The sequence below is a fragment of the Anabrus simplex genome, chromosome 11, assembly GCF_040414725.1.
Source record: "Anabrus simplex isolate iqAnaSimp1 chromosome 11, ASM4041472v1, whole genome shotgun sequence".
Classification (NCBI taxonomy): Eukaryota; Metazoa; Arthropoda; class Insecta; order Orthoptera; family Tettigoniidae; genus Anabrus; species Anabrus simplex.
In genome coordinates this window covers 105,742,238-105,761,815 of record NC_090275.1, presented here as the reverse complement: position 1 = coordinate 105,761,815, position 19,578 = coordinate 105,742,238, and the positions used below count along the sequence as shown (strand labels likewise).

The following is a 19,578-nucleotide window of genomic DNA, read 5'->3' as shown; positions in this document are numbered from 1 at the left end:
ATTACAAATAGTGCATCTGAAAGAAAATACAATAATCGCGAATTGATTATTTAGCTTACCTTCGAGCGTCTCATCAAATAATTCCAAAACTGTTGTTGGTCAAGAGTACGATTATAGTGTACTCTGGGCTTGATGGCCATTTTACCTATGATAAGGGATACTAACATTTCCTCCACGCATGTTAAATTTATGGCTTCGTAATGGGGCCTTTCTTTAATGAGGGATGTTATTCCAGTTTCTCCATTCGAAAAACCGACATAATTTCTGAAGTGTCTTTTAGATGCGGAAGTCGGAGGCAGTGAAGTGATCTAATGATCCGTTAGCCCATAAACTGCAGTCTCAATATTTAAAATGTAAGTTGCAGGCTCTGGATGACATCCCAGGCGACCAAAGGGAATCTAATTTGCCCCCCCCCCCCTGTCTGGATCGGCAGGAAACGATTGAAAACTCCGATGTTCTCCTTTCTTTGACGAATTGGACTTACAGTACGATATACAATATTTTATAGTGTATATTAAATTTACTTGGAGTTAATCTGAACAAACAATAAGTGAAAATTATACGTAAACGTATTAAAAACACTTTTCTCCATATGTTAATACACAACAGCACATGCAAACTATAGCACGATGTCGAGACATCTGGCGGCGGTACTGCGAACCTGGTTGGGGGACGGTTTTTATGCTCGGAACTAGCGCACACTTCCCGGCCTTCTATATCTCGTAGGCAACGGCCTGTGCCATCACCAAAGCAAGGGAATTATGGGAATAAAAGCGGCCACGGCCACAGACACTGCGAAAGTGCGTTGTGATTGACCAGGTCGTATCATCGCAGTGTTATAGCGAGCTCCAGACGCTTGATTATTTTTCTTATTCCCGAAAGGTGTGGTGGGACTCATGTGTTATCGTCCAGTCACAAAAACAGGTTATTAACTTCGACACTTACACATGTATCACTCACAATTAACGATAGGAGTGTAGTTGGCAGAAAACACACACTACAGGAATCACACGAGACATGATGACCTCACATATTAAAGGGAATAAGGAGATCTATATCCCACCAAAGAATATGACAAGCATTTGCAATGGAAAAATGATGCTGGAAAATGGAAAAAAGAGGCTGACAAAGGTTTATACAACGATATGTGCATCATCAGGAAACTGGTTTAAGCTGATAACTAGAGTAGGAGTGAGGGAGGATAAAAACACGAAATTCGTGTAGGGAAGGGAATGTATATTTTAACCAAAGAGGATAGAAAGCGCTGTCGGGGAACATCATAAGCAGGACATTGAAAAAGGAGGTGATTACTATCAGTATCAGGCAAGCCACAAACACAGGAAGTAGGGAGAGAAAGACTAAAACATTTTTTATATTGGGGAGTAAGGACATGATTAAAACGTAAACGTATGATAGATGTAATATGGCGCCGAGAGTACGTGCCATAATAAAACCACGGTATAGGAGGAATAACAGGTTGCAAGTGATAATAAAACGCCCCTTTTCACGCGACGATGCATTCCACTCGGACTGCTATTGCTGATACGCTGTAGCCCGCACTTCATGCAAGAGATCAGACGGAGGGATCGCAAGGGAAAGAGGGGAAGATTGTTGGGATGCTCGTTTAGCGGCAGTATCAGCAGTCTCATTACCGCTTATACCAGCATGACTGGGAATCCAAACCAAAGTAACATAAACACCAGAAAGATATTTAACGTTATATAAGTACCAATTAGGGGAAGATAAAAGCGAGCATAAGGCGTGAAGGACATTTTGCGCGTCCGTGAAAATACGACTCGGACTTAATGAAGACGAGAGCCTGTCGAATAGCAAATAGTTCTGAAGTAAAAACTGAAAAGACAGGAGAGAGGGAAAACACAATGAGAGTATACGGATGAGGGATATAGAAGGCTGCTCCATTGATTTGTACTGATTTTGACCCGTCAGTATAAATACTTACTTCCCTTGTTGAAGGAGAACGTCGAATACGATTAATTGTAGGAGAGGAAACAAGAGTAGAATTTGTTAGACAAGGAAACGATACAGGATAATATATAATAACAGGAGAACGAAAAAACTGACTGTCATACGAGATAGAGTATAGGGGTAATGTAGGTAAGCGGAAGAGCTCAACTTCTCTCTTGATAAGTGAACAAAAGGCTGTATATAGAACAGGGCCACAATTTCCACGGGGAGGTTGGGTAGAATAATAAGTATCTAAGAGGCGTAGCTTGGGAATAAGCTGAGACTGGGTGACAGTAAAATGTTTAAGGACATACTTAGAGGCCAGGGACTGTCGTCGAATCTTTAAGGGATATTCACCGACTTATATTAATAAGGCATTGGTGGGTGTAGTGTTAAGTGCGCCTAGACAGACGCGCAGTGCACGAGATTGTATTACATTTAAACGTGGCAGGGTAGCAGCGGAAGCGGTATCTATAAAAAGGGCACAATAATCTAAGAAGGATCTAATAGTTGCTCTATAAGGAAGAATAGTTGTGACTGGGTCAGCTCCCCAACTTCGACGAGTGATCGTACGTAATATAGTAATAAAATTATCAGTTTTACGTTGAAGCATGGCAACATGAGGAATCCACGTTAATTTATGGTCTAAGGTGACTCCAAGGTAGGAATGCTGAGTGACAAAGGGCAGGGAAAGACTATCGAGAAGAAGGGAAGAACGATTAGGTGTACGGGTATGGGTAAAGAGCATCGTAGCACATTTTGAAGGAGAGAGGGAGAAACCATGTTCATGTAACCAGAGAACGACGTCTCGAACAACACACTCCACTGTTCGCCGACACTCATCAACATTGTAATGTGATACATACAAAACATAGTCGTCAGCATAAGCTAATACTCGGGCGTTCTTTGTAATAATACGTTCTAAATCCCACATATGAAGCTCAAATAAGACGCTACTCAGTATATCACCCTGTGGAACCCCATGTGAAACACGTCTTGCGGGAAACGGGGAGTAGGGGGATTTGATAATAAGAGTACGGGAAGTATATAGTTGTTCTAATAGAGATATATAAGTGAAGGGAATCAAGGCAGGTCCATAATAAGTTTAAAGGTACTGAATCGTAAGCCCCTTAAATGTCAAGAAAATGTAAGCGTGTTATCTTTACGATGTCTAGCTAGTAGATCAGTCAACAGAATGCTGAGAGGGTCTTGTGTACTACGCCCTTTAAAAAAGTCATATTGATATTTAGGAAGAATTTGATGTTTCTCCATAACCCATAGAAGACACTGTAGAAGAATTTTCTGAAAACATTTCCTTATACAATAACTTAAAACAATGTCATGGTAACTTAATGGGGAGGTGGGATCTTTCCAGATTTAAGGATAGGGACTAAGTGAAAGACGTTCCACTGTGTCGGCACCTGCAAGGTGAGGAGAATGTTATTGAAAAGGGAAAGTAAGATGAGATGTCCAGAAAGGGGTAAGTGATGGAGCATAGTATAAGTGATACTATCAGGGCCAGGAGACGAACTATTAACTGGCTGGAAAACGGACTGTAACTCCGAAAGTTGGATGGGTTGAAGTAAATGAGAAAATTGCGAGGATATAGGACGAGAGGAGGAAAAGGGGGAGGAATTGTAAAGTCTAGTTTTAAAGCGTGTAGAAAGGAAAGAAGAACATTAGGCAGAATAGCTGAGTGCGCAAGATGCGCAGAATTAACACACGTAAGAGCACGAATAGCATTCCAAAGGGATGTTGCAGATATGCGATGATTAAGAGAGGAGATGAAGGCTTTCCAAGAATCATGTCTCTTGGCATGAAATATTCGCTCGATACACGCAATATGACGCTTCAGTGTTAAATAATGGGTTAGTGTCATATTCTTACGATACTGTTTAAATAAAACTTTTCGCCGCTATATCAAATTATGGCATTCGTCATCCCACCAATTAATTTTCTGGTAAGGACGGGGACAGAGCGGAGGTATGAATTAACGTGGGTGAAAAGTATTAACATACGTATACAGTATGTGTAGGAGGGTGGGATAGTCTAGGGTAGAGGGCGGGTATTTAATGAGAAGGCTGTGAAGGAACATACAATACGACTGTTTATCAAAATTATGAAAGGACCTAATATTACTGAGGTGGGAGGGTGGGGAGGAGAAAATAGTAGGTTTACGAACACCATAAGTAATAAGAATAGGGAAATGATCACTCGAATGAGTATCACGAAGTGTGTGCCACACGGTATTAGGAGTCGTATGATAGCGACAGAGGGAAAGATCGACGACACTAGAGAGTGCTCCAGGAGGGAAAGGCGAGTTGGGGACCCATCATTTAAAAGGGTAAAGTGATGGGATTGGGGTGCCGAAAGAAAATTTGTTCCTTTAGTCGCATCTGTAGCACTACCGTAGGCAGTATGGTGGCAATTAAAATCACCAAGGAGAAAAACATGATCAAATGAATCAAACTGGGTAAGGAAGTGGGCCCAGCGAGAGGCGGGGATGTAAACATCAGGAGGACAATACACATTGACGAAATGAAAATTACGTACAATAAGACCTAAAGCAAGAGTATTAGGAATGCAATACGTCAGGGGGAGAGATATATACGGAATATGTTTATGAAAAGAAAAACACTTCCATTAGTGTCAAGGCGTTCAACGTGAAATTCGGGTTGATGAAATATAGGTATCCGAATAAACCACGTTTCTTGTATTACAATGATATTAGCACATGGTTTTTGTATCAGTAGTTAAAGTTAATTTTCTTTATGAAAAAGTCTTCTAGCGTTCCATTGCAAAACGCGTATCATGTAGGGTAAGGACATGAGCGATTCGGTCTCTTAGGTGATGAATTACAGGTGAGATTCTCCTCGCACATTCTGTAGGGAAAAAAAGGGATTTGCTGAATTTTATGTTGTAATTGGTTCCTTTGCATCAAAAGTTGCGAATCATGTGATCGAGGAGGGTGACTATGACCCGAAGAAGAGGAATGAGGAGCTGTAGAGGTAGAGGGTGATGATGAATCAGGCGGGGGAGAAGGTAAAAGAACCTGGCCTCTAGAAACAGTGTCAGGGTGCACCAAGGCCAAATAACCAGCACCGTCATAGCCCGGAGCCAGAGGAGGTGTCACAGATTTCTGTACTACTTGTGTAAATTTACGTTTTCTTGAATACTCTTGAACAGGTGCAGAAGAGACATGTTCTGCTAACAGGGGGGGGGGACCTTGAGGGTGTTGAGACGGATGATAGTGAGGTAATGAAGTTCTGTTCTTAGCATCTTGAAATGAAATATATTCAGTGCTAATGACCTTCTTAATCTCTTGGTATTTATATGTTCCGGATATATTAATGCTCCTGTTGGAGTGCGCCCTTGCAATACACACATTTTACAATCTAAGAGGTACATTGATCAGTGGAATGCCCCATTGAACACTCCCCGCAGCGTGCTAACTGCGCACGACATTGTATCTGTGTATGGCCATATCGGAGATATTTTCTGCACAGAGCAGGGGGAAAAATGATTGGCTCAACTCGTAAGTATACGTGAAATAATGACACTTGGGCGGGCAACTTTTGGGCACGAAAAGTGATTTTAATTGATCCAGTGGGGACGTATTCAACACTGTCACTTGAAACGAAGCGCCTGTTGAGGCGCTGTACTTATTTAACCGGAACGGATGAAGTGAGATATAGACGAATGTCTTCCTCAGAAAGATTCTTATCCACATCCAGAATAATCCAAACACGAAAGATATTGGAAGACGGAATGTATGCCTTGAGATGTAGGGACGTGAGCAGGGGGTGATCCAGAAAGGTATTAGCTTGCTCAGCATTACTGAAAATTATTTGGAGGCGATTGCGTCCTTTAAGAGATATAGAATGTACAAAAATAACACGTTCGTAAAAATGTCTACCAAGGGTCATGGGATGGAGTTGTCCCAAGTTTGTTTTCAAGAGATTCAATGTATACAATATACGGGCCACGATGTGATTGAGAATACTGTTCACGTTCCTCGGGCAACGGTACATTGTCACTATTAGAATGAGGGCGTTGTGAAAAATGTGAAGCTGTCAAATTCGATTGTGGTGCCGGGCTTCTAGAAGATGCATCTTGAATCCAAACTTCTTCCTCTTGAGCGACGACTAACATATCCCCTAACAGAAGACTATCGCCTCCACTGGAGGCAGCCATCATAAACATATTGTACTCACAATAAAAAGGGAATGGTTCACCACTACCAAGCACTGAGAACACGCAGCACACGATCAAGCGTACCGCACCGTGTGAGCACTAGGAAGCGACTGAGAGACGCTTGATCTTCTTTTCTTCTTCAATAGTGATCGGGCTCGTTCATTATTTCGTCCATTAGGTTAGCCTTTTTTATCTTGTGCTTACTGACAGTAAACACAATGCACAGTTTCAAATAATTTATTTAAACGATAAATTCCGAATTAAATCACATAATTTCTCGTTTAGAAATACATGTTCAGAGACAGCTGATCCCTGCCTATCTACACCAGCGCCGCATAGTGAAGGAACATATCAACCAGCACACTATACATTTCTATTCGTCATGATTACAAGATAAATATATATGTTTAATGCAAATTAAGGTATAGTCTTTCATGTTTTGAAAGCATTCTGTGAAAACTACCTAGGAAGTATTTTACAGTTAATAATGATATAAGGGCATTACTTCAGAAGTTGCTTTGTCAGTAACGTAATCAGTACCGTATCTCAAACGTTTGTGCTTAGTTCTGCTAAGTGTTCTTTCAATAATTCGCCAGGAAAATGACTGCATATCAAACTCTGTGCCAATATTTATCAGTGATAACCTTTTAAATAACGATGTCAACTCTTTAGTGTACATGCTGCGAAATATATCGCACTAAACATATTAAACCACTGCGGGCTTGCCACATTATTCTTATAAATATCTACGTATGTCATACACATAATCCTTATAAACTTCTTAATTTATATGCTAACATGCTCAGAAAAATTATGAATCTTACTAGTATCTTCCTCTAAAGATGCTTAATTCTCTTTTTAAGATGAATTCCTGCTGATTATCAGCACTAACTTTGTGTAATGAGAGCTAATACTAGAGGAGTCCAGTATGGAATAATCATGAGAGGAATGAATATCTGATGTAGTAGATTGTCGTTGATATGGACATATTTTACTATGATGTTTCCGGATAAGTATAATGTAAGATTTGGAAAAATGTGTGGGACTTCTCTTGGATCCATTTTGCGTCTCCGTTTCACTTATTCACCATTAATAATGACACTGTCAGGGTTTCGGGTAAGTTCAGCTGTAAGATGCAGATCATATATACGACTTTTATCACTCAAAGGCAGATCCTGTTGTGGAGTAGCCTTCGACCACTTGGTGATAAAAAAAAAAATTTTACTATTTATTGCAACCCGACTTGTAACCCGGGATATGGCAACTTGTTGGCAGATTCTCATACGGTAGTAAGTTGAAGCAAATGCCGAGGTATACGTCCTACTTCTCAGTACTTAACACTTTTTAGTTCACGAGACTTTAACACAAGGTATTTTGCGCGTATAAAACTACCGAAAAAGACCAGAAACTGTTTGAACACTTCCGCGTTAAGCCGACAAAAAGCGTGCCTACTTTTCCTTTATATCGACAGCAGCGCTGCAGGAGGCGGAGAACATGTACGCCGTGTCTGTTCACATGTGATTCAGAGGGAGTCATCACACTATTCATTTCTATTCGTCATGTGGTAATAATGAGTTAAGTTTAGGAACATAATCAAACTACTCAAGCTATGTATTGTATACATCAAGACCATCTACAATATAAAACCTTAATGCAGCTATCGATATGATGAAAATGGCGCCTCGGTTCCTTTGTTCAAATATAAACATAAGCACACAGTTCCTGCTGGTTCACGGTGGAGTGTGGACGTAGTGTACCGAGATGCTAGCGGTTTTCTGTTTGGATTATTCAACTCGTGTTCTGATTTGTGCTGTGTTTCCTCTCTGTACTTTTGGGAGTGAAGAGTGAGAATCGTAGCTGGTTTATGTGCTGACTTTTACAACACTGAAGGCCTAATGGCGGAGTCGAGTGGGGGTAATAATGTGGAGGAGGAGACAATTTTAGTTGATAGTAGAGTCATACCCATGGAGGAGACTACAGTGTAGTGCTTCCTAAAAACTTAACATCCGAACATAATCCTGCTCCATCTAACGATAACGGTCCGTCTCTGTTGCACCGGAAGTCAATCCATACGATGCACACCATACTGGCCCTTATATAGTCTTTGTAGAATACATTGCCGACAGTAAAACATTTGGTAATATTCATACAATTGCCCTCGGCAATTTCTGTTGAAAGGAACTTTGTGGGTATTAACCAAATGTCTCGCAGAGGTAAAAATAGGATTCAAATTGAATTTCACTCCTGAACCAAGGCTAATCTTTTCTTGTCAAATCTCATTTTTACAGGAAAAGCAACTTAAAGCTTTTATTCCTTCTGCTTCTATTTATAAGGTTGGAGTGATTAGAGGAGTGGACAGGGAATTGGCAGAAGGTGAAATCCGAAAATACGCCTAATCGCCCGTCCCGATTGTGGGAAGTCGGTGTATGAACAGGCGTTCCATGCAGGATGGCAAGGTTTCCTACGTTCCTACAGAAAAAATTAAGATAACATTCCACAGTCAGGCACTGCCTCGGTATGTATCTATAGGATTCGATCCCTAGTTGAACCCTTTGTTTCTTAACCCACCTTATGCCGAAAATATCAACGATATGGGCAGACTAGAAATAAATGTGGAGCTACAAGCCCTCGATGTGTCAATTGTGCACAATTTCACGAGACTCAAGATTGTACGGATTCCCGATGAAAATGTTTAAACTGTTCCGGGAGCATCAAGTGGCGTCCCTTCACTGCCCCGAGCATGAAAGACAACAGAAGTTAAAGAAAACTTTGCAATGGAATTTAATACTTAAACTTCACAGTCGTATTTCGCCCCAGTTGGAAATAGATTCGCCCCTTTCATGTCCCAACAAAAATTTCCCCACCGCCTACCGCGGTCTACTTCTCAAGTTCCACAGTCTCCTACGCCAAGAAAAAGGAAATTTACGGCGGTTGTACAATCTTTACCGTCTAAACACGAACCATCACTCGTATTCGATGTAGGGGATAACGCGAAATTCTCCGTATGCCTACCTCCTCCAGGAATAGACACATAATTTGCAAATAAAGAGATTTTGATTCTGATTTGATTTGATCTACTTCCCGTCGCAATAAATGAGCGATTATAGGCAGCTGACCTGCTAAAGGGAATGACAAGTGTAGTAACAGAGCATATATTATGCTGGTGAAAAGAGGAAAGGTATGTAAAGTTTGGTAACAGGTACAGGGGAGTTCTCTCAGTTAGAGATCTGTACACCAACAGGGCTACATGGAGATTTCTGAGTTCTTCAAATTTAAGGCGGGAAAGTTGCTGGTAATAAGGTATGACATGAGTGCCATAGCGTAACGAAAATATAAATCTGATGCAGGAATTCATGGTGCTTTGTATTTTTCTAATTTGTTCTTTCGTTCCATCTATGAATACAGCATCACAATAGTAGAATAAAGGTAGAACTAATGTTTTCATAAGCCTGACTTTCATATTTAACGGTAAAATGTTATGGTGGTATTTCCGAGGATGGAGTGAGGCATATACCCTGTTACAGATACGTGTGACGTGTTCATTCCAATTTAGGTTTTCATTTGTAACAACATATAGATTATTCACCGAGTTTTCATACGGAATTTTGGTACCAGTAAGTATTAAAAATATTACAGGAAGCCAATGTCAAGTGTAATAGGAAGATCGAAATTTTATATATCTCCGAGGCGACTCGTGGCAAAGAGGAGTGGCTACCTTCTGTCCCACGCTCTGAGATGTGACGTCATCCGCACGTGTCGAATGTGGAAGGATACAGAAGAAAGTTTAGGTTGAATAAATATATTTAAATGAAAGAATTAGTGGTGAACGCAGTATAATGATTGTCCTGTATTTATCTATAAGACAATTGGTCTTTAGTAAGACGGATTTGAGACTGCTAAGCTATTTCTGTGGATTATTTCAGAAGGACGCGCGTGTCTAGTTCACCCACGCTAAGTCGACAGAAAATAGTGCCTATCAAATGAGGTAATTTAACGGGTTAATTTAATGAGAATAAATTTTAAATGTTCAGGAACACTACCGCTAACTGGGTAACAAGTATGTGGTTACATCAACAACTCTTTTAAATACAGTTCATTTAAGTCGGAAAAGTTACGCAAGTTTTCTTGGCGGCAAAGGGAAAATGCCTGGAGAGAAACCCCCTGTTGAAACCCCCAGCATTTGCATCACTGAAGCGTGAAAGAGAAAGGGCTAAACTGTGCAAGTGAATCGTTCGTCAAAAGAAGACTAAGTACTACAAACCTAGATTCTGCGGATGCGGCTGGGTCTTGACTCCATGTGGAGATAGTTTTGTTTGAGCAGAAGTAATTTTATAAAAATACGGTCAAGATACCGAAGAAGTATTTATAAAGTTGTTTTGTGTTGTAAAGAAAGTAATTCGTGTGCGGGTAATAAATACAATCAGTCGAGTGCAATCAACGAAGGCGCCGAGTGAAAGGGCATTTCTTTTTTATGCTTTATTTCCAGGAAACATGAAGAAAATTATATGTACAGCCAGAAATGTAAAAATGGCTAAATAAATGACAGATGGTCAGAGGTGAGCCCAAAGATGGACGCTAACGTAACCTAAGGTAGTTGACATACCATCTTACCGCCTAATATATCTTGTTTTATGATGTCAAACTTATATGTACTTGTGATGGTATTTATGACGCAGTTAGTCACCCGTATGTTTTTGTGAATGTTAGAAATGTAATGAAAGGTCATTTGTTTTATTTTCTGCTTGGATAAATTTTTAAAGTATTGCGAGTGCCGTGTATTGTTGTAAAAAGTTATTAGTGAGGGTTTCGAAGTGATATCAGGTCCAAAGTAGATCGTCATTTCCGTGAATTTATTGCCTATATTTTGTAATATTAAATTAAGATGTTTATTCGACGTAAAATTTTTCTGTTGGAATTTTGATGGAATTGGAGCAAAATATCCGTGGTTACCCATTTTCAATCGGGTGGAAGCGCTATATGTAATGTTGGGTAATGCAGATTGATGAATTTTGTCACGAAGTGTAACGATATTCTATGTCCGTTTAAACTGTGACTATGTGACAATAAATAACAGTAAAATTTGTCAGTCATTTTGTGAAAATCCAAGTTTTAAAATACGAGATCATTTTATGCGAAGTTGTTCATTATTAAAGTACTTGTGCGTATTATGCGTCCTGGATTCTAAGTATTTGTTGTCAGTGAGAGTCGTCGAGTTTGAGACAAGAGGTTAGATTTGTCGTATGAGTTGAGATAGGATTTGCGAATCAGGTGATTGGAAGCCTGTAGTGAACCCGGGACTTTTGTAAGAGCCCGACGAAGATTTTGTGTAATGTTTGGGATGGAAAGTATAGTGAGAGAATCCACGCAGGTATTAATTTGCGACGTGTACAATTATTGTAGGACATTTAAAAGTAAAATCTATTGCATACTTGTTTGGTCAGAATATCGTATTTTTGTTCTCTTTTGCGAAGTCAAAAGGGTTCATTCTGAGAGGCCAGTCAGGCGTGGCGAAAGACATGTGTTTCATATTAAAACTGATAGACAGGTCGTTTGTTTTCAATGTCGCCAGCTGATCGGAGTTCGCCGCTCGAGATAACGGGGTTGTGCGCTCGCTACGTGTTAAAATGAAACTGCATTCTTGGCAACGGAGATCATTATTTGCGAGACCTAGTTGAAATTATCATCCGGGAATAATGTATAGGTAATTAGATACTGTGAATTTGTTTATTTGAGATCGTAATGTATATTTGAAACCACGAAGTTAGAGTATAATGAGCGAGGTTATCCAATTTCAGGGTTGTCCAAAATATAGAGTGATGATAATGATGATTGATTTGTGTGTAAGGGATGCACAAAGTTTTATGGAATGTTATGACAGGATATGACATCGTAATCGGCTTACATTGTACGGCGAGTTACTTATGGTTTTGTACCTAATTATTAGGGTTATCCAAGTATTAATAATGGTTAGTATTAGATTAGATTAAAGTGTAATGTCATGAAACAAGATATAATATTGGAAATAAATGATGTAATTTTTTCCAGCTGCACGATAACAACAGGTGATAAACATGAGCTAATTAAAATTTAATTCCATCAAAATTTGAGTAGGGACTTGTGAAAGATACCATTCGTCCGTGGAGATATAATTTGTTGTTCATTAACATTTCATTAAATCATTTAAATTTATTTAAGTATTAATTTCAGTGGAAACCGTATTTATGAAATAACTCTAAACCAAGCGAATAACTTGAAGATGCATTCTGGGAATCTTAGTTTATTTTTCTGGGAATATTTAAATGTTAACGTAACGATTAAGGGGTCATATCAGAATGTAATGGATTTTACTGCCACAAATTATTGTGAGCGTTGTTGTTGCTGCATTATTTGACTTTGACTGATTGAGCTGTAAATGTGCTGGGGTTAATAAAGTGGAAACTTTGGTCATCAACCGATGTAAGTTAATTGTGTTTAGCCTTCAGCTTAGAAACTTGGATTGTCATGGGGTCATCAACCTCAGGGACTTAGATTAGGGCCATATGCCACTGTAGTATCATTTTTCTTGCGGTCATCATCCACAATGACTTTAAAGTAACTTAGAAGTTTAGAGGTCGGTCCATGACATAGTCGCAGGTCACATCGATTCAATTGAGGGTGGCACACACTTATTGGACTGCCTTAATTATACCCAGAGTTCGTGTTACGAGGGCTGGACCATCAAGAATCATTATGATGGTACATGTAGTCTCACATGGAAGCCGAATTTAAGGATTTCCAGACTTTCCTTTCTTTATTTAATAATTGAGACAATGGTTTCTAGTAAGGATACTCATCAGGCAGTTAAGTCAAAAGCTCAAACCAGCGTTCGGCCCCTCTGTGTAAAAATGATTGTGGTGTGAAGTGGACAAGATAGAGTCCGAATTATACATGGATTTCAAATTATTCATTTCTTCAGTAAATGTTTTCCAAAATAGAATACAAATATTTTATGAATAGACCTTTCATTTGAGTAGATATATTAGGATTAATGAACCCTACCTTTTACCTCAGCAAGTGACAAAGAACCCGAAACGACCCAAGAGACAGATCTCATGAAAATTGCTGATAGGTAAGGAAGGTAGGTATCCTTCATAGTGGACCAAAAGGGTTCAATAAGTTGCTAGACGACTATCTCCCAAATTTGTGTGATAATATATTTGGAGGTCATACGCACATATATGATAGTTTCAATATTTCAATCGAGATGCTAAGTCATTTATGTATAAAATAAAAAGCAATGGTCTAATTACAGAGCCTTGGTTTACTCCTGCGTGTTTCATTGCCCATTAAGAAGTCTTATTCTTTATAACGCCTCTTTGTCTGCGGTTTGTGAGGTAAGAGCTAAAGAGTTGTAAAACAGTCTGATTTAGATGAAGGGATATTAATTCGGCTAGCAATATGTCTAAGTTAACTGTATCGAATGCACTGCTAAAATCAAGGAGAGTAAGTAATGTGACCTTGTGATCACTCATTGCGTATCTAATGTCATCAGTAACCTTCAATAGGGCAGTGGTAGTGCTGTGTCCCTTTTTAAAGCTGACTGTAATGGGTCAAACAAGGAATATTTGTTAAGATACTCCGTTAGTTGCCGATGGATTATCCGTTCGAAGGGTTTGGAGAGAGATGAAAGTATACACACAGGTCGATAGTCTGATAGGGAAATAGCTGGAGACTGTTTGGTACCGGATTTATGATTGCATTTTTCCATATCCTTGGATATGTTCCAGAACTGAGGCAGAAATTATATATGTGAGTAATTACTGGGCAAATCATATCTATAATGCGTTTAATGATGATGATGGGGTGATCATAAACTCCAGTTGCATTTGACTTGACCAAAAGCAGTTCACGCTTCACCTCAGTTTCATTAACAGTAAAGAATTTAAACATTGGTCTATTTGGTGGCGGTTTAGTCAGTAACATGTTAATTGTATGAGTTATAATCTGTGGTTGGTACTTAATTTTAACGTCAGAGAAGTGTTCATTTAAGTCGTCAAGTGATATATCTGGGTTACAATGGTTAGGTTTAAGTTTCCCTATTCCCATGGAGCGAAGCTCTCGCCATGTGCTTCGTGCATTCATATTATTATTGGCTAGATGTTGGCAGTGAGAGAATTTCTGATTTCGGATCAATACTTTAATTTTGTTGCGCAGAGACCGATACTGTTAAAGAACATCAGGAGAGTTGGTTCGTCTATATGGCCGATGTAATGAATCTCGATGGGACATCATGCGTTTGACGTCATCAGTTAGCCATGGTGAGGGAGGTCTAGATACTTTAACTCTACGTTTCGGAGCATGCTTATTGAGGAGACCAAGTAAGAGGGAATTGAACTTTTGTAGTTTCATATCAATATCATCTATGTTAATTATGTCCTCCCAAGGAGAATTAGAAGTATCCAGTCTAAAGTCATTCATATTTATATGGTTAATAAGTGATATATTTCGTTTCATTTTTTGGTACTTTAAGAGAATATGACAGGTATATCAAGTCATGTTTAGAAATCCATGGAACAGGAATCTGAACATAAAGCAAAATTTTACGAGGGTTATTCGTAACCATTAAATCAAGAAGGGTATGTGATGAGGAGGTGGTTCCGATAGTGTGGTTAGTCGGTTGTAGTGGTAATACTGTCATGTTACACGACTGGAATATGTTTAGCAATTGCTTCGTTTCACTTGTCTGCGGTAATATGTCAGTACTGAAGTCTCCGAATATTAATACGTGTTCGTAAGTCGGTAATAGTCGATGTAGAATGTCTTCAAAGTGAGTCATAAGCCCTACTCTGGGGGACCTGTAGACAACACCAATTAATACCTTTACCGGGGAAATAATTGCCTCCGCGAACATGAACTCAGGTCTCGGCTCAGCAGAGTGGCCAACAAGTGTAAACTATTTTACAACGGATATCGTCTCCACAGTATAAAGCTACTCCTCCTCCTCTCCTGTCTTCTCTGTCATGCCTGTATAGACGATATCCGTTTATGTCTACAACGCTACTAGGAATGGATTTCCTGAACCATGTTTCACTCACTCCAGCAAGATGCACGTTGCCGTCTTGAAGTAGAGCTTTAAGCTCGTCAATATGGGCTGGGACAGACTGTGCATTTGTGCGAATGCAGTTCAAAGAATGGGGTTTGGTCACAAATATTTTCTCTAGCGTGTTACAAAGCAATGGGAGGGAAGAGCGCAAGTGCTGGGAGGGTGGGAAAGGGGAAGGAGCAGGCCCGCTGTCTACCTGAAAGTCATTGCCACTCTTAGGGGGAGGCATAACAGTACTCTGTAATAAAGGAATTACCCAGGAGAGAAAACACGCGTCTTACATTCATATCTCTATAGATGTATTGCCAACTTATACTTGCACTCAAACACACACGCATACATAAAAATTAACTGAACTGAGGCACACGCACTATAATATAAACCTATCCTAAGATTACTACGGTATAATACAGTCATTGTGGACTAATCAGTTCATCTCTGCATCAAGCCTTTGTAGAACAGAATCTAGTTCAGCAGGTGTATTTACAAAACACTTTTTACCGCCACTGTCCATTAAAATGATACATCCATCTTGTGACCAAGCTCGCCTGCCTACACATTCCCTGGCTTTTGTGAAGCATCTCCTTCCTTGTCTGAGTAAGAGACTGTTATTAACAACTGAGTACCCTGTAAAGCCCTTTTAGCACGCCACACTGCTTCTCGCTCATGGTATCTAACAAATTTTACTATTATGGGTCTCTTCGCATTAGCCACTGCGTCTGCCATTGTCCTCTTACGACCTCCAAGCCTGTGGCACCTGCCAATGCTGGCCATTGTCAGTTCAATGTCCAGTTTCTCCTTCACAGTGTTTAGTACCTTTACAGCTGTATCCTCATTAGGACACTCATTAACATCGTGAAGAAGAAGACAACTCCTCCTCGAGTATTGCTCCTGAGCATCCAGTATTTCGTCTTGCTTGCTAGCTCTCAGCTGAAGTGCCGAGAGTTCTTGCTTGACGGATTCAAGCTCAGCACTTATAGATGCCTGAAATTCACGGAAGTCCGAGTGCAGAGCGTCCAGTTGTTCCGTGCGGTTGGTGGCCCTGCCTGCAGCCATGGTCGCTTGTTCCAGTCGTTTCTGGAACTCGTTCATTCGTTCTTCAAATGAAGATACCTTGGATTGTACTGCCTTTAGAGTCAAGGCGGTGACGTTACACTTACTGAACAGTTACTATCACTTGCAATAACTAATTGTTAGTTTACGTGAGGATAAGGCTGGTGTTAAGCGGAGCGACTTCACAAGTAAACTACACTATGCCCCATCTTGAAACATATATATAGTCATATTTATCAGCGTACTAATTTGTATTTTAAGTTTGATTTTATTATTTTGTTTTTCTTTCGATTACGGTGTGATTTCATAGTGCATATTTCATTTCTTTTAAATTGTAATAATAATGTTAATATGCATTTTAATTTTTGTTAATTTTTTTATTTCAAAGATTTAACTTACATTGAGGGTTTGTGTTAAGAACGTACTTAACTGCGTGTAAAATCCGTGTACTTTCACATAAATAAATAAATAAATAAATAAATAAATAAATAAATAAATAAATAAATAAATAAATAAATAAATAAATAAATAAATAAATAAATAAATAAATAAATAAATAAATAAATAAATAAATAAATAAATAAATAAATAAATAAATAAATAAATAAATAAATAAATAAATAAATAAATAATAATCAAACTTACAGTTGACAAAGAAATCTTCATAAATATTACGTAATAAATAGCAACTTACCAACTACATAACCCATTGTGACATCGTCAGGTAATTCCAATTTTTTACAAATACTGACGAACTTTCCATCACTGAAAAGAAATACATGCTTGGTTTAAAAAGACAAATCAACCTGTTAATGATGCAATCTTAAAAAAATTGATTTTTTTGGAATTTTAAGATCTAGGTCTTTGATACTAAATTACACTAAAACAGACAAACTGGGCTGGACATGAAAGAGGTAAAAATATTTAAATAAAACTGACATGCTATGGCTGTCTCGGTCTCAGTAATATGGCAAGATAGTGATATTTGGATTAAAAGCAGCAGGTTTCCTACAAAAACACCCTGAAGCTTGGTTTCAGGTTGAATCCGTGGAAAATTTACTGTCCAAATGAAAAATCGATCAGCGGTGAAGTCCAGTCATGATCCTTTTTTCACTTCGTTTGGTGAAAACCGCACAACGAAAGTCACTCAGTCACGAATTTACAATGTAGGAAACTTTTTCTATCTGCTTGAGACAAGCTTTTTCCGTTCTTAGCTTGCTTGGTCTCCTCGTACAGGTATGGTGAACTGATGAGGGAAGTATCTGTCGAGTGGGTATAAACACCCGGTCAGCTAAAAGGGCTCGGCTTACAACTCTCTAGGTGGCGGTTGTCTAAAGCACATAAGATGCGGCAAGTAAGTCACTTATAAAGCAAAGACAATGCCACTAGTACCGGTACAGCTGGAAATTAACTTATAATCAAAATGAAGTTGGCGTGTTTCAATAAATTGTTCGACGCACAACGCAGCATAACATTGAATACATTTGACAATAGCCACATCATGTAACCTTACTGTCGAACACTGATTATAACACAACGGTACAACGTACATGTACAAAACATTATTAAACAAAGAATGACATACTTTGTTCTTGAAAGAACATCAGATTCCGTCAAATCACAATTTTGTGTCATAATTTTATTTATTTATTTATTTATATTTATATTTATTTATTTATTTACTTGTTTTTATTACTACTTGAAGTACTTTTGCTAGTGAATTTATAACAAACGTTCGCTCAACGGAAATATCGGAGGGCGCATAAGCAGAGCGAATTTAGAAAGGCACCCCAACATGGAACCTAGTGACCTCACAGAAGACATCACCATGAATGAACTAGAAGGAGCCATCAAGAAATCCAAGACGGACAAGGCAACGGGTTTGGCTCTTATGAGAGTGAAGCAGATTATACACTTCAGTACCACGGGGAAGGAGTGGGTTGTTTCTTTCTTCATTAACTACCTACGAAAAACCCGATTGATTATCATCTTGAAATAAGCCAAAGATGCATCAGACGCCAAGAACTATAAGTCGATAACACTGTTGTGTTACCTCTAAGATATTTGAGAGGATCCTGCTTGAGCACATGATTTCGAAGGTAGAATAAAATCTTATTCCTGAATAAGCAGGTTTTATACCGGGTAAGAACTGTACATCACAGATAAAAAATTCCACCCAGTGCATTGAGGATGGATTCGAGAAACGCATGGTGTCTGGCGTGGCCTTCGTAAACCTCACTGCGGCATATAATTAATACGGTGCAACACATAACGTTGTTGTGCAAGCTTTACCACATAAAAAAGGGCAATGGTTTCACTAAGATCACTGAGACACTCTTACAGAATCGCAGGTTTTTGTTGTGTTCCAAGGAAGGAATAGTAAGTAAAGAGACCAAAAGAATGGCCTACCACAGGGTAGTGTTCTATCGCCTATGCTCTTTAACACCACCACCACCCCTTCTCGCTAGGAGCTTCATTTATGCCAATGATCTGGCTTTGGCTGTCCAAGGTGATGATTTCCAGACTATTGAAGGGACAATGGCTTCCTCACTCGAACTATCAGCTTATTACAAGATAAACCGGTTAATTCAAAACCTTGATAAGACCCAGGTGTGTGCATTTCATCTTAGGAATCGGGAAGTTAACAGGCAACTGATTGTGGAGTAGGAGGGGAGGCGACTGGATAATTGGCTTTTACCAACGTACCTTGTAGTAATCCTGGACCGGGCCCTAACATACAGGACACACTGCACGAATATTGGACAAAAGGTAGCAGCCCGAAACAATATCGTTCGTAAACTTTGCTTGGCCAAGTGGGCACACATCAAATAGTATTGAGGACATCTGCTTTGGCTCTCATTTTCATTATTGTTGTATGTCCGGCGCTCCCTTCTCGCTCCGCCAGCCAGCTACACGCGCGCCAAGTGTCATTCTTCTAGCCTCGACGCGCAGCCCTCAGTGCGCGTGCCTGAACCATCGTGTGTGTACTATAAAGAGGAACTCCCAGCCTGTCCAGAAGCCCACTTGCCCCGGTGTCCAGCTCCAGAATACACCCTACGTCGAGCACGGAGGCTACTCCTCTTGAAAATGTGCTTCGGCCAGGTGGACTGAATTTCTGGCAGTACGAGGTCTCACCTCTGGTCACCGCTCCCCTTATTCCGCTGCCCATATCCAGTCATACTATTACATATTTCCCTAATTTATGCAAGCTCCTTTGGTTTCGCCAAGTAAGAATTCTTCCTACATTGAACTTGCTTTTATGAACTCAGCAAGGAAGGACTTTC

The 19,578-nt window shown here is 39.5% G+C and overlaps 1 protein-coding gene across 1 annotated transcript in view; it reads right to left on the bottom strand.

The window, feature by feature from the left end:
* Window positions 1–19,578, bottom strand: part of LOC136883389 (fringe glycosyltransferase) — a 294,226-nt gene that overhangs the window by 67,003 nt on the left and 207,645 nt on the right. The window contains exon 9 of the mRNA XM_067155661.2: window positions 16,989–17,059. Within this exon, the coding sequence (XP_067011762.2) occupies window positions 16,989–17,059 (71 nt within the window). The remainder of the gene's footprint in view (window positions 1–16,988; window positions 17,060–19,578) is intronic.